Here is a 16,240-nt window from a genome sequence, read left to right as displayed (position 1 = left end):
TTTGTTTCTAATTTTCGAAATATGTTCTCGTTTTTTTTAAATGCTTGTGTTTAAGAAATATTCTGGAATTTTCAGAAAATTATCTGCTTACAAAATTCGTTTATTATTTCCGAAATTGTTCGTCTTTCAAAAATTGTTTGCATTCTCAAAATTTGTTCATCACTTCATAAAGTGTTCGTGTTTCAAAAAAGGTTAATGTTTTTATAAATTGTTAATTTCTCAAGAACTGTTCATGTTTTGAAGTATTGTTCGAGTGTTTCAAAAAATGTTCCTGTTTAAATATTTGTTCAGAAAATTAATAAATGTTTTTATTCTCAAATTTTGTTCAGAGTTTCAAAAAAAACTTCCAAATTTCAAAAAATGTTCGTGTTTCAAATTTTTGTTTGGAATATCAGGAAATGTTCAGTATTTAAAATATTTGTTCACAAATTCAAAAAATGTTCACGCTTTCATATTTGTTTAGAATTTCATAATTTGTTTAAAAATTCAAATAATGTTCATGGTTTTAAAATTTGGTAAAAAATTCAAAAAAAGTTCAAGAATTTCAGAAAATGTTCGCGCTTTCAAATTTTTGTTCATAATTTCATGAAATATTCCATTTTATGTTTTTTATTCAGCAATTCAAAAAAATGTTCGTGGTTTCAAATTTTTGTTTGGAATATCATGAAATGTTCCATTTTTCCAATATTTTTCACAAATTTAAAAAATGTTCACACTTTCATATTAGTTTTGAATTTCATAATTGGTTCACGAATTCAAAAAATCTTCGTGGTTTAAATGTCTTCCCAACTTGTTCCAAAATTCAAAAAATGGTTCATGTTTTTCAAAAACAATTTCTGCCTTTTCAATTTTGTTGTTCACATATTCGAAATATGTTTCGGTCTCTAAATTTTTTCATTAATTCAAAGAATGTGCGCACTTTTAAAATACACGCAATAAAAGAAATTACACTTTTAAAAACAACGCAGCAACTAATTTCGGGTTCGCTACAGTAATTGGCTACAGTACACAAGTCAGGTTTTAATACTTTAAGTTGTGCGTTGCTCTACAGCCAACTAAGCTATTCTACCGGAGTGGCTATGTGGGCACGTTCGCAACCTATAGGTCGCCAGCTCGAATCCCCTCCGCTCTCCACTAAGTTTTGCCATATTTTTCGACCCGCTTCATGGGCCGATCCAGTCGAGCTGCCCCCTGTGCGGGCCGATCCAGTCGAGCTGCCCCCTGTGCGTGGCGCCGCCAATTTGACGCAAAGAGCGTCAAATAGGGGGCCTAATTGCGGGGCGGCGTAGCGGCCCGACAGGATGTCCCGCGCCGCTTGCATCCTTAAGCATGCACCAATCCCAAAGGAGTCTGCTTCCGTTTCTTGGGAACCAAAAGTAAAGCGTGAGATCTATGGATAAAGACTCTTTGAGTGTTTGGAGAATGGATGGGTATTATCTTACAGAAGATTAAGGATAGGGGGGAGAGGCAATGATGGAGTGATTATCTTGTTGATACACAAGTAGTTACAAACTTCTATATGGTCCAATAATTCCAGTGAAAATGTAGAATTAGTATTGAAATATATAGGATTACCATCTTACAAACTTCAAACAAAGGCCTGCTTAAATGTTTGAAAGACGGGGTTCGTTTCACACAATTTGCATGCTTTCATGATTCATAAAAAAACATGCTCCAGTTATGGAGTATTTAGCATGTGGGGTCAGACTTTCTTGTCGAATTTCGTGGTTGAACTTTGACCATCAATTCGACCTATAAATATGGGGAAAAGTTGCACCTCGAAATACATGGACACCATGTAAATAGGGATAGAACGAGTAGCAGTTAAAATCTCATTTGAATTAGGCTTTCAGCTAATAGAACAGGAATGCTCTTTCACACATATCGAACTATCAGGCACTCATCTCGATTTGCGTTAGAAGGGCAATGGTTATTTATACACTCAACAAATACATCTTCTCTGAGCGATCATGGTTCATATTGGTTCATAAGCCTGATTAACAAGTTAATGTACAACAAGGTGACCAAGACCAAGCCTTGGTTAAGGTAGAAAAAAAAATGTAGGGCGATCCTCTATGGAAAACTGGAGACCTCATCATGTGCTGTAACGTCCACATATTTAGTAACTGCTGCATGACCTGCAAAGAATTAGAAACAAAAGACCTCACATAAATCCAGAATGCGCTTGATAGTGTGGAGTAGAGGTCCACTACTCCTGGTAGTTGGCAAACCAAAAACCTGTACAGCATAATTAACTAGTACCTTAAGTGCCTGGTTCTGTTATGCCTAAACTTTGTACTCATGAACACGAATCCACTTTGTAGATGACCATTTGTCACCTTTTATCACTGGACAACCACCTAAAAGAAATTGCAGGTAAACAGAAGAGTCAATATATTGTTGCACAACCATTTTAAGGAAAACAATTTTGTCATTGCATCAAGTATTAGAATCTCACCATGGAGGCTTGTGGGATCCAGGGTTCCATCAGGCCTCATGCTCCAGAAAAGCAATGCATCTCCCATCTTCGGTTTGACCGATATACCCCGCTTTGCACATTCAGACAGCTCATTATGAAATGGTATTGAGCTGCTATTAACTTTAGCAGAAGGAAACACGGTCTCACCGCCCTCTTCAACATCCGAACTAATTAATCAGTTGGAAAAGAAAAGTCAATTGGATCATCTATGTTGCATGTTATATGTAACAAAATGCATATCTTTGTAGTACATACAGATACATAAGAACAGTGGCTATACGCTGGCCCCCATTTTTGGTGTTGAAATCATCATGGAAGTAATCAAAGTGAGGTTCATATTTCTGTCCAACCTCATAGTGGAGAACTTGAAGGCCCTCTCCGTTTTCTGCACAGATTATGAATAAAAATGACGAGAAATTGACATCAAATTTGAAGCAAACTTCCAGAGAAAATATAAGCAGCTACGGAATGAAAAAAGTAGTGCTTCGATGTTTCAACATTGAAACATTCAAGAACTCAAAAGGGGTAGGTAGAATATATAATTTATTTGTGCAACTCTCATGTGGTGAAACGTTGAACTAGGCAGATCGACATTCAGCCATTTAGCGCTGGCAATATGATATTTCTGCAATGCACTAATTATTTTTCTTTTTGCATAAACTGGAGTTAAGACAGCTCGTGTACCTTATGTTATTAGGCATGCACAATGTCTTATTTCATTCAAATGTGCAATATTTCAAACTACCCAAAAGTAACTAACAATTACACAATGTACTGCTTTACAAAGCATAAAGAAGTTTCAAAGATGTACTAAACACAGTGGAGTGCATAATTTAGTGTGTGTATCCTTTTTATATTATTTTTTGTATGAGTGCACATGCACTGTCTAGTTAAATATGAGATATTTGACTTTAACATGTACTCCCTCCGTCCGGAATTACTCGTCTTCAAAATGGATGAAAATGGATGTATCTAAAACTAAAATACATCTAGATACATCTATTTCAATGACAAGTATTTTCGGACGGAGGGAGTATGAGATCATGCTCTGCATGCATGAGCGCTGTCTCAAGTGCAACTGTGAATTCGGTTAACAATTTTGGTACAGTGTACCATGTCCAATACTTGGTGCCCTTGCACAAATTTAAAATTTTGTCTTCTACCACTTGGTATGCTATAAAAATTGAAATTATTGGCAATGACCTTGTTGGGAAAATGGCAGACACAGAGCCAGGTCTGTGGTCCATGACAAGGTCGGAAGCATGCTGGCTCAAAGAAACAAATGTTTAACTCAACCAAGTACCTAGCATCTAAGCTAACTTAAGAACAAGATAGTTTGACAGCTAATTCGAGAACCAAAAACTCTTTTTTGTCTACTGATATGTGTAACTCAATTTATCAAATGAGGGTCTCAGACAATTGGATGCGCAAGTGTCACCTAGTATCAGGACAAGGCAATGTAAACTTGAACATACTGCCAGTACGTTCCAAGCTAATACTCCTAGTGGAATACTTGCTGCCAATTGGTATAGACTTGATAATTCTTGCTGAACATAACTGTGAAAACACCAGATCACCGAAACGCACTGCGGTTGCACTCCATAATGTACTAATACATTACTTTGCATAGTTACTTAATACTCCATGATGAACTATTCAAACTAAGTCGCAAGCCAGTGCACTTTTGGTGAATCAATGACACACAGTACTGCATGCTAATCAAAACTTTGAAATTATACCATGACGAAGACTAATGCATCAGCCTAAAAATGAAGTATACAAAATTACAGTTCAGATTTGGAAGAGCAGCTATAGTTATAACTTTTCAGTAAAACAAAATGACACTTATAGATAATTTGAGGTGGTGTTCAATTCATTTATGCTGAATTAAAGCTGAAAAGTTCTTCAAATGAACAATGCAGTGTATTTAAAATATATTCAGACCTTAAGTTCAGCAGTAATCTTTTCCCTAGGCATACTAGCAAAAACATAGAAAGGTAAAGAAACATCCAAGTATCCATGATATTGGTAGGTATGCCATACCTACAGGTATGAAGGTGAAATCTGATATTCTTTTCTCAATGGTGCGAACAATTTTATCCTGGCCTCTTTTAAGAAATGTTCCTGAACTCGTTCGCACCCTGAATACATTTCATTAAGCGTAAGTGGGCATCAGGTCCCGTAACAGTTCCAAGAGAAAGAAGAATTTGCAGTGTCCAAACCTGCTATCTTTACTCCCTCCAGTTGCAGAATCAACCACGGTCGACTTCTTCATGTGAGGCTTTGCCAATGAAATTAAATATTGACATTCTTCCTTGGACTGAGAGCAGCAGTAAAGTCAAGTCATACCCTGATCGCTATTTGAAGCGAACTAACATAGATGATAAATACTTGCGGTAATAGCAACCAGGTGTAATAAATACAAAAAATACACATGACATTTCTTCATCTCCTATTATGCAATGTCATCAGAAGTAAACACCTTCCAAAAGGCATTTTGGATAGTAATAATCACAGTGCCAAGTTTCTAATGCAAGTCTTGATATTTATCATCTACTTCTTTGATCAAAGCCCATGTGCCTGAACTTCTGAGTTTGAGCCCCTGGCTTGAAGGTCAAGCAGATTCGAAGCACAAATTATGTGTGACTATATATATGAGGATTCCTAGATGAATAATACACATGAACTCAACAAGAGCCATGTCCGGGCGCGGCTGCATGTACAAGCCCTCTACAGTGAAATGCCAGTGGCGTCCAGCTCACATCTGTTTCCTTCATGCGCAATTTTCTGTACCTAATTCACATCATAACTAGCATTCTTGCGACTGAAGTACAAGCATTTCGGATTTTACTTAACGAATCTAATCTGGTACGGATAGGCCAATGTTTACAACGAGCTCTTAACTGGAATCCAACAATAGCCTAGAATCACCGACACAAATCTCAAGATCTCCCAACCCGCATCCTATAGAACCGATAACAAAGCACGTAAGAATAAAGAGGCAGCCGCTTCGGCCCAAACCAAAAAACAGAATGGGGGCAAGAGACTCACGAGGAAGTTGTGGTAGATGAACGCCCGTGGCTCCCACGACAGAACCTCCGTCCACGGCTCCCCTTTCTCCCCGCGCTTCTCCAGCCTCCTGCACGACGATAACGGAGAACAACAAGCACCACGTCAATCTCGGGATAAAAGGGACAGCGTGCGCGGGCAACGAACACGGCAGATCAGGGAGGCCGTGGACGTCGGAGGGGGAGGCGGGGACGCACGACTCGAACGCGGATCTGCGGAAGCGCGGGCGCGGGAGCGAGAGGACCGCGCCGCGGCCGGAGCCGGCCGGCAGCGAGAGCGCGCCGAGCGCCAGGAGGAGCAGCAGCGCCACCGACGCCAGCAGCAGCGCGGCCATGATCGCCTTGGATGGCTTCCCGCGCCTCCCGCCCCCGGCGCTGCCGCCCAGCAGCGGCCTCCCGCCCCGCCCCGCCGTCCTGCTCGCCATCGCGCGCGCGCGGCCGCCCGCCCGGGATGCGGCTTGGCCTCGGGTCTCCTCGGCACCGGCCCGGTGGGTTTAGCGCCTCCTCCTCGTCGTCGTCGTCCGTCTCTCCTTCTCTCTCGCGCTGTGACCCGAGTCGTCGGTCTGTTTTGAGTATTTAACCAAAAACTACCACAATTCATGCAAACGTGTCCAGAAACTATCACTTTACAAATTTGTGCCGAAAACTACTGCTTTTTTTCTAATCTTTGACTAAAAACTACCAAGTCGTGAAAATGCCCGATTCACCTCTTCTAAACGTCTTTCTGACAGGACGGGCCCACAAGTCAGGTTGACCCTCTTCTTCCTTCTCTCTCTCCCTCTCTTTGGCATTTCTACAAACACCTCGTGTGCACCTGCAAGCCACCTCTGCCGCCGACCACTGCCGGCGCTCACTCACACATGACGGCGCACACGCTCGCGGCGGCGGCGGCTGATGGGGTTGTGTACCTAGGGTAGGATCATGGACCTGATCCAAGTAACTTACCCTAGGACATCCTTAGAAGAGGTCGCCTTCCAGTCGACCAACGAGGATTCACTCGACTGGCCTGAAGGACTCGACCACGAAGACTCACTCGACCACCAGGAGGTCAAGAGGCACTCTGCACTGCAACGGCCTGTAATCAAGTAGACTTTATGATAGTAAAGGCACTTTATGTGGGGCGTTACCAGTAACGCCCCAGACTTAACTCACCTTAAACCCTCTCCTGCGTGGGCTGGCTAGGGTCCTGGCGCACTCTATATAAGCCACCCTCCTCCACAGGCAGAAGGGTTGGGCATCTTGTAATTCATACATTAATAATCCACTCGACCGCCTCCGGGCTCCGAGACGTAGGGCTGTTACTTCTTCCGAGAAGGGCCTGAACTCGTACATCCTTTGTGCTTACAACCTCTCCATAGCTAGGACCTTGCCTCTCCATACCTACCCCCCACTCTACTGTCAGGCTTAGAACCACGACAGTTGGCGCCCACCGTGGGGCCGGTGTTTTAGCGATTTTGTGGAGAAGTTGCGATTCTTCCGAGTACTCTCATCATGGTGTCTGCTGGAGTTTTGGTCAAGGGTCAAGAGATCCGTCTCGGCACCCTCACCTTCATCGCCGACGACTCCGCATGGCTCCAGGAGGCTCCACTCGACGTAGACGCGCTCCCCGTCCGCGGTGCGACGCATTTTCGCGCATGTGTCCGCGGCGTTCTGCTGCGGCAACCGTCGACCCAGTATCGGTCGGCTCCTCCATCATCCACCCTCCCGGTCTCCCGCCAGCGCAAGCGCTCAGGCCGGTCGAGGCTTCAGCGATGGGTGAGTCACGCGGTGGCTCGCCGATCGGCCACTACACAAGTTGCGGCAATCGAGCCCAACGAATCTCTCTACGGCTTGTTCGATCAGTCGACTGGCTCCGGAGAGACTGCATCCGTGTGCGGAAGCAGTGATCCAGCGGCGGAAATCTTGATGGTCAACGGGCCCCACAGCCCTCCTGGCTTCGCTCGTGGTGGTGGAGCAGGTGACGGCGGCGACCCTGCACGAGACTACGAAGAGTACCAGCCCGAGCCACTCGACTCTCTGCAAAGAGAAGAGCTTCACCGCAGGAACGAGGATCCCCTGCGTATTCCCATCGCAGGAGAAACCCCCGAGGCTCGTGCCTTGGAGGAGGCGCGTCTGGCCAATTTGGCCGAGCGCACTCGACTGGAGAACCTTCAGCGAGCACTCGACGAGCGCGTGCGGCAACGAGTTCCCGACACCAGTCGACGTCAATTCTTCCCGCCGACTCAGGTATATCGAACCCCAATTCAGAATTTAGCAGCTGCGACCCGTATAGCAGAGTCCATTCAGCCTTCGCAGTCGGAAGCTGGCAGAGGTTTGCTGCAAATCAGGGATCTGCTCCGGGCAGCAGGAGATCAGAATTCAGCCGTGTCTCAGTCGCGCAACAGAATTCACAGTCGATCTGTCACTGTGAATACGGTTCAGTCGGCTCACAGCCCCAAATCGCCTCCGCGGCGCGAAGGGCGTGAGAATCGGCGAGATCAATATGGCGACAGACTCGACCGAGATGATAGGCGTCGAGTGCCCTATTCCCCTCCGAGGGGTGGGTCTTACGCTCCTCGGCAGCCAGATGATAGGCGTCAGTACAGTACAGGGCATAGGGTTCCAGTTGACCCCAGAGAGCCAGGCTTCGACGCGCGATCCATTATCGTGCAAGGGTTGGTCGACCGGAACAGAGCCCATCGTGGCGCACTCGACAGAGGTGTACCCACGAGCAGTCGAGTACATGTTTCTGGTCCTGAATGTTTCAGCAGAGCTATCAGAGCCGCAGTTATCCCCCCCAATTTCAGGTTGGCAACAGGAGTCAGCAAGTTCACTGGTGAGTCTAAGCCTGAAACTTGGCTTGAAGACTACCGAGTGGCAGTTCAGATCGGTGGTGGGAACGACGAGGTGGCCATGAAGCATTTGCCCCTCATGTTGGAAGGTTCTGCCAGGGCATGGTTGACTCAATTACCTCCTAGCAGCATTTACACTTGGGAAGATATGTCCCGAGTGTTCGTCAGAACGTTTGAAGGGACTTGCAAGCGACCAGCGGGATTGACAGAGTTGCAAGTCTGCGTGCAGAAAACTAATGAGACTCTCAGAGAGTATATTCAGAGGTGGATCACTTTGCACCACACTGTGGAAAATGTCTCTGATCATCAGGCAGTATGCGCCTTCAAAGACGGCGTCAAGAACAGAGAACTGAGTTTGAAATTTGGTCGAACCGGTGACATGACCTTGAGTCGGATGATGGAGATTGCTACCAAGTACGCCAACGGCGAAGAAGAAGACCGACTCCGAAGCGGCAAGCACAAGCCGAGTCAGTCGGAAAAAGGAAACACCAGTCGGAAACAGAAGCGGAAGGCTGAACCGGCAGCTCCTGGAGAGGCTCTGGCCGTGACTCAAGGAAAGTTTAAGGAGAAACCAAAAGGATCCTGGAACCCCAAGAAGGTAAAGGATAAAGAAGGGAACGACGTGATGGATATGCCGTGTCACATTCACACGAAGAAAGATGAAGAGGGGAATATCATTTACCCAAAGCACACCACTCGCCAATGTCGACTCCTGATCCAGCAGTTTCAGGGAAAACAGTCTAAGGATAAGGAGAAGGAATCGGACAAGGCCGAAGACAAAGAAGACAGTGAGGGAGGATATCCGCATATAAACTCCACTCTGATGATCTTTGCAGATGTGGAAAGCAGAAGTCGACTGAAAGTGATTAACCGAGAGGTGAACATGGTTGCCCCAGCAAAGGCAAATTATCTGAAGTGGTCTCAAACACCCATCACATTCGACCAATCTGATCACCCGACTCATATTGCCACCCCCGGGAGGCAAGCTTTGGTGGTCGATCCAGTTGTCGAAGGCACTCGACTGACAAAGGTGCTGATGGATGGTGGAAGTGGGCTGAACTTATTGTATGCAGACACATTGAAAGGTATGGGCATTCCGATGTCCCGACTGAGCACTAGTAACATGAGCTTCCATGGAGTTATACCAGGGAAGAAGGCCGAGTCACTCGGCCAGATAGCTTTGGACGTAGTGTTTGGTGATTCGAAGCATTTTCGCAAAGAAAAGTTGACGTTTGAGGTCGTGGATTTTCAAAGTGCATATCATGCCATTTTGGGGAGACCAGCCTATGCACGGTTCATGGCCCGACCATGTTACGTGTACCTCAAATTGAAGATGCCCGGTCCCAAAGGTGTGATCACTGTCACCGGTGATAGGAAAAAGGCAGAGGAGTGTTTTCAGAAGGGCTCCAAGATTGCCGATTCCCAAGTGACGGCGGTCGAGTTCGAAGAATACAAGCAAAACGCAGATCCGAGTGACTTGCTGCGATCCAAGAAGCCCGCCACAGAGTATGCATTCCAGTCGTCCGGTGAGACGAAGCCTGTTCACATTGACCCGACCGACCCCGAAGCAGCTCCGACCCGCATCTCCACAACACTCGACCCAAAATAGGAAGAAGCGCTCATCCAGTTCCTCCGTGAGAACTGGGACATTTTTGCATGGAAGCCCGCTGACATGCCAGGTGTTCCCAGGGGACTGGCTGAGCATCGCCTAAGAGTCGACTCATCTGCAAAACCAGTCAAAGAGCATCTTCGGCGGTCCGCCGTCCAGAAGAGAAAGGCCATCGGTGAAGAAGTGGCTCGACTGTTGGCGGCAGGATTTATCCGAGAGATCTACCACTCCGAGTGGCTCGCTAATGTCGTCATGGTTCCTAAGAAGGACAAGTCGCTCCGAATGTGCATTGATTTCAAGCACATCAACCGGGCCTGCCCGAAAGATCACTTTCCTCTCCCTCGCATAGATCAAATTGTTGACTCGACCGCGGGATGCGAGAGGTTGTCTTTTTTAGATGCTTACTCCGGGTACCACCAGATCCGTCTGTACGGGCCCGATGAGGTAAAAACAGCTTTCATCACTCCATTCGGGTGCTTCTGCTATATCACCATGCCATTCGGCCTCAAGAATGCTGGAGCCACATTTATGCGAATGATTCAGAAGTGTCTACTCACCCAAATCAGTCGGAATGTGGAAGCTTATATGGATGATATTGTTGTCAAGTCACGAAAAGGTTCCGACCTGCTCGCTGACCTCGCCGAAACATTTGCCAACCTCAGAAGGTATGATATCAAGCTCAATCCATCAAAGTGCACATTGGAGTTCCTGGTGGCAAGTTACTCGGTTTTCTCGTTTCCGAACGGGGAATCGACGCTAACCCAGAGAAGATTGGCACTATTCTCCGAATGAAACGCCCTGTGCGAGTGCACGATGTCCAGAAGCTTACTGGATGCTTGGCCGCATTAAGTCGATTCATCTCACGACTCGGTGAAAAGGCACTGCCTCTTTACCGACTGATGAAGAAGGCTGACAAGTTCGAGTGGACTCCAGAAGCTGATGCAGCGTTTGCCGAGCTAAAAGCTCTGCTCTCCACCCAGCCGGTGCTTGCTGCTCCAATCAGCAAAGAGCCTCTGTTGCTCTACATCGCAGCCACAGGACAAGTCGTCAGTACTGTGCTAACGGTCGAGCGGGAAGAAGAAGGAAAAGCTCTCAAAGTTCAGCGCCCAGTGTATTATTTGTCTGAAGTCTTGACTCCATCCAAGCAGAGATATCCTCATTATCAGAAGCTTGTGTATGGAATATACATGACCACAAAGAAGGTTGCTCATTATTTCTCTGACCATTCCATCACAGTCGTCAGCGACGCTCCACTATCTGAGATTTTGCACAACAGAGACGCAACTGGTCGAGTGGCCAAATGGGCGATTGAACTTCTTCCCCTTGATATCAAGTTTGAGGCAAAGAAAGCCATTAAGTCCCAGGCGATAGCAGATTTCCTCGCCGAGTGGATTGAACAACAGCAGCCGACTGAAGTTCACTCGGAGCATTGGACCATGTTTTTCGATGGCTCTAAGATGTTGAATGGTTCCGGTGCTGGGGTTGTCCTGGTTTCCCCCAGAGGAGATAAGCTCAGATATGTGCTCCAGATTCACTTTGATTCCTCCAACAATGAGGCAGAATATGAGGCCCTCCTATATGGGTTGCGCATGGCCATTTCACTCGGCGTCCGTCGCCTAATGGTCTATGGCGACTCGGATTTAGTGGTCAATCAGGTGATGAAAGAGTGGGACGTGAGAAGCCCAGCCATGACTGGATACTGTAGTGCAGTGAGGAAGCTAGAGAAAAAGTTCGAGGGGTTGGAGCTCCATCATATACCCCGACTGAAAAATCAAGCAGCTGATGATCTAGCAAAGATAGGTTCCAAGAGAGAAGCCATTCCGAGTGGTGTGTTCTTGGAGCATATACACACTCCGTCAGTCAAAGAAGATCCTTTCACCGAAGAAACTCCGCAGCCCAAGGGCGCCACAGATCCGACTGAAGTTGAAATCCCAGCGGTGGTCGACTTGATCATGGAGGTTTTGGTGGTCATTCCCGACTGGACGATTCCGTATGTCGCATATATCTCGAGGAAAGAACTTCCGGAGGATGAGGAAGAGGCTCGACAGATCGTCCGTCGATCTAAGGCCTTTACCGTAATCAAAGGACAATTATACAGAGAAAGCGCGACTGGAGTCGGTCAGAAGTGCATAACACCAGAAGAAGGTCGACTCATCCTCAATGATATTCACTCGGGGACCTGTGGTCATCACGCGTCCTCTCGGACCATCGTGGCCAAAGCATACCGAGCCGGATTTTACTGGCCCAAGGCGAATGAGATGGCAAAAGAGATAGTAGATAAGTGCGAGGGATGTCAGTTCTACTCGAATATGTCGCACAAGCCTGCGTCAGCTTTGAAGACCATCCCGCTCGTCTGGCCTTTTGCAGTTTGGGGGCTGGACATGATCGGTCCTTTGAGAACAGGACGAAGTGGCTTCACGCATTTACTGGTGGCAGTCGACAAGTTCACCAAGTGGATCGAGGCTAAACCAATCAAGAGCCTTGACACCGGTACTGCTGTTAGCTTCATCAGGGAACTAATATTCAGATATGGAGTCCCGCACAGCATCATTACGGATAATGGGTCGAACTTTGACTCAGAGGAATTCAGAGCTTTCTGCGACTCCCAAGGCACACGGGTCGACTACGCATCAGTCGCCCATCCGCAGTCGAATGGACAAGCAGAGCGAGCTAATGGACTGATTCTCAAGGGACTGAAGCCTCGACTGATGCGTGATCTCAAACACGCGGCTGGAGCTTGGGTCGACGAACTTCCATCTGTACTCTGGGGACTGCGGACCACGCCTAATCGGTCGACCGGAAGAACTCCATTCTTCTTGGTCTATGGAGCTGAAGCAGTCTTGCCGAGTGATCTTCTCCACAATGCTCCTCGAGTTGAAATCTACAATGAAGCAGAAGCTGAACAAGCGCGGCAGGACGCAGTCGACCTTTTAGAGGAAGAAAGGGAGATGGCTCTGATCCGATCGACCATCTACCAACAAGTTCTGCGCCGTTTCCACGCCCGAAATGTGAGAGGTCGAGCCTTCCAGGAAGGGGATTTGGTTCTCCGAGTGGATCAGCACAAACCACACAAGCTTGCTCCTTCTTGGGAAGGCCCCTTCATCGTCACCAAGGTTCTCCACAACGGGGCGTACCGTCTCTACAACGTCGAGCATAATATCGACGAGCCCCGAGCTTGGAACGCGGAGCTACTCCGCCCATTTTACACTTAAGTTTTATCACTCAAATGAGTTGCAATAAAGTACTTTTGTAGTTCATGGACCTCAAAATAATAGTGTCATAGTTCCTCCACAATATCTGTCACTTTTTATTTTTATTTTCCAATAAAATTCCCCTCAGTGGGTGACTTAGTTGCGAATCCGTTTCGCCTAAGTTTGTAAAAATCCTACCGAGTGGTGAGCCAGACTCCCACTCAGAGGCTTAGCTGCGAATCCGTTTCGCCTAAGTTATCAAAATCCTACCGAGTGGTAAGCCAGCCTTCCACTCGGAGGTTTAGCTGCAGCCTTGTGCTCGCCTAAGTTATCAAAATCCTACCGAGTGGTAAGCCAGCCTTCCACTCGGAGGCTTAGCTGCAGCCTCGTGCTCGCCTAAGTTGTGAAAATCCTACCGAGTGAAGAGCAATCCTCTCACTCGGAGGCTTAGCTGCAGCCTCGTGCTCGCCTAAGTTATCAAAATCCTACCGAGTGGTAAGCCAGCCTTCCACTCGGAGGCTTAGCTGCAGCCTCGTGCTCGCCTAAGTTATAAAAATCCTACCGAGTGAAGAGCAACCCTCTCACTCGGGGGCTTAGCTGCAGTCCAAGCACTCGCCTAAGTTGTGAAAATCCTACCGAGTGAAGAGCAACCCTCTCACTCGGGGGCTTAGCTGCAGCCCTGTGCTCGCCTAAGTTACAAAAATCCTACCGAGTGAAGAGCAACCCTCTCACTCGGGGGCTTAGCTGCAGTCCAAGCGCTCGCCTAAGGTATAAAAACCCTGCCAAGTGGAGAGCAACCCTCTCATTCGGAGGGCTTAGCTGCAGCCCAGTGCTCGTCTAAGTGGACTAAAGAATAAGTCGATTGCAGCACAGGCACCTTGCTTTGAACCTGCAAAAGACATTCCGAGCCGAAGGCAATCGTATTCAAGCACCAAATCCAAGTTTGAATCGACATCTAAAGGAACCGAAAGTGCTCAGGCGTCAAGCCTGTTAAGGTTTGTCGGTTACAATTTCACTCGGCATACCGAGGCAAATTTAAAGCGTCGAGCCAGAAGAAGTTTTTTACCCCTCCTGTGGAGGGCTGGAAGGTGCAACAAATTCATCAAGGTCAATCCCGTCGGCGATCCGAGTGGCAGCTGCAAGGAAAGTTTCCATAAAGGATCTGAAGTCGTGCTTCTTGGTATTGGCCACCCGAAGGGCCGCCAGCTTCTCTTCTCGCGCATCTTTGCAGTGGACTCGGGCCAGACACAGAGCAACATCTGCGCCACACCGAGCCGAGGACTTCTTCCACTCCTGCACTCGACCAGGGATCGTGTTCAAGCGGACCATCAGCGACTCAAGGTCATTCTGAAGTGTTTCCTCAGGCCAGAGCGTCGAGTCGATGCGAGATGTGGCGGCCTTCAGCCTTGCGAGATAGTCCACGACAGCTGCAACACGAGACTCCAGTCGGAAAACATCCATGGAAACTTCGTCGTTCACCGGAGAATTGACGGGGTCAAGGTTTGGCTCCAGTCGGCTGGTTTCTTCTTCAAAGTTTTGACAAAATTCTGCAAGGGTGATCACTAAGTCAAGGAGATAGTCGAATGGAAAAAGCCACAATTGGAAATATTTGCCAAACATGGAGGTCTACCTTCAAGCATAAGGAACAACTTCTTGGCAAGGCCACTCAGGAAGGCCTCCAGTTCAGTTTTCTTCTCAGTCAATTTGCTGACTTGGTCGGTCAGGGCAGCTTTGTCAGTTTTCAGTCGACTGACCTCCTTGTTGGCAATCCCAAGAGCAGCTTTCAGATTGGTATTGTCTTGTTCGAGCTTGGTGACTGAAGCTAACTTCTCGTCAGCAAGCTTGATCTTCTCAGCTAGCTCAAGGTCTTTCTTCTGCTGGGCCTCCCTTACCTTACCTGCAAGTTACAGCAAGATCAGATGCTGAAACAAGCAAGGGGAAAAGCAGTCGTCAGGGTCTCACCAAACATACCTTCGGTCTCCTCCTTTGCCTTTGTCAGCTTCTCCTGAACCAGCTTCAAGCTCAGCTCGACTTGAGTATGTTTTTGTTCCAGCTTTGAGTAGCGAGCCACAAGATCACAGGAGTTCTGTGAAGAACCAATCGACTAAATGTCAAATATAATTCACTTCCGAGTGAAAAAGGGGATAAACACACGTTTCTAAGACTACAGCCAAATACAAGCATTCGACCGTAGTCTCGGGGACTACACCCAGTGGGTGCACTCAGCGTGCCCCCACTAATCCTGTTGAAGACAAAGTCGACCAGTCGACCTCAAAAAAAAAAGAGAGATGCATTCTCTAAGACTGTGATCAACTGCAAGCAGTCGACCACAGTCTCGGGGACTACACCCAGTGGGTGCACTCAGCGTGCCCCCACCGGTTTGTGAAATCCAGTCGACATAGTCGACTGAAAGAAATATTGACGTCATAAAGCCTAAAGCCGACTGCCAGCAGTCGACCTTAGCCCTGGGGACTACACCCAGTGGGTGCACTCAGCGTGCCCCCACCGGTTTGTGAAGTCCAGTCGGCCAGTCGACTGACAGAAAGATTGACATCATAAAGCCTAAGGCCGACTGCCAGCAGTCGGCCTTAGCCTCGGGGACTACACCCAGCGGGTGCACTCAGCGTGCCCCCGCTAACACGGAGTTTATTCGACACACCCAGTGGGTGACTAATATAAATTCCGGAAAAGAAAAGTTTTTGGTAGCATATCCAACAGAACAAACAGCGGTCGACTGACCTGGACATTGCTTTGGAGGGCAGAACTGGCGTCATAAGCTGCCTGGCTCGCGTCCCGGATGGTCTTCAGCTGCTCCATCATGAGTCCCGCCTGGCGTATTGCCTCCTTCGCTGCGCCAGCTTGGTCCTCTGGGATGTGGTGCGTCGTAAAGAGGGAGGGCTGCTGAGCACTCGTTAGTGGATTTGCGAAGGACACCGTGTGTCGAGTGGTGTTCCCTTCCTCCACAGTCAGAATCTCAGGCGCCGTCACATCCTGAGGTACCTTACTGGCGGACGCTTTCCGACTCCTCCTGCGTGTCAGTGGTTCTTCATCCTCGTCGTCGT

At 47.6% G+C, this 16,240-nt stretch overlaps 1 protein-coding gene across 1 annotated transcript; it reads right to left on the bottom strand.

Annotated features, from left to right (window-relative positions):
• Nucleotides 1-1,854: 1,854 nt before the first annotated feature.
• On the bottom strand, nucleotides 1,855-5,987 carry LOC119334723 (probable prolyl 4-hydroxylase 3). Its single transcript, XM_037607264.1, has 8 exons — nucleotides 5,746-5,987; nucleotides 5,531-5,618; nucleotides 4,702-4,799; nucleotides 4,523-4,620; nucleotides 2,735-2,864; nucleotides 2,459-2,646; nucleotides 2,263-2,360; nucleotides 1,855-2,138 (listed from the first exon to the last, which is right to left on the bottom strand). Exons 1-7 carry the CDS (start codon nucleotides 5,970-5,972, stop codon nucleotides 2,287-2,289), a joined length of 903 nt encoding a protein of 300 aa, XP_037463161.1. The 5' UTR covers nucleotides 5,973-5,987; the 3' UTR covers nucleotides 1,855-2,138; nucleotides 2,263-2,286.
• Nucleotides 5,988-16,240: the final 10,253 nt, after the last annotated feature.

The sequence above is a fragment of the Triticum dicoccoides genome, chromosome 1B (genome assembly GCF_002162155.2).
Source record: "Triticum dicoccoides isolate Atlit2015 ecotype Zavitan chromosome 1B, WEW_v2.0, whole genome shotgun sequence".
Lineage (NCBI taxonomy): Eukaryota > Viridiplantae > Streptophyta > Magnoliopsida > Poales > Poaceae > Triticum > Triticum dicoccoides.
This window is presented reverse-complemented; position numbering and strand designations above follow the sequence as displayed.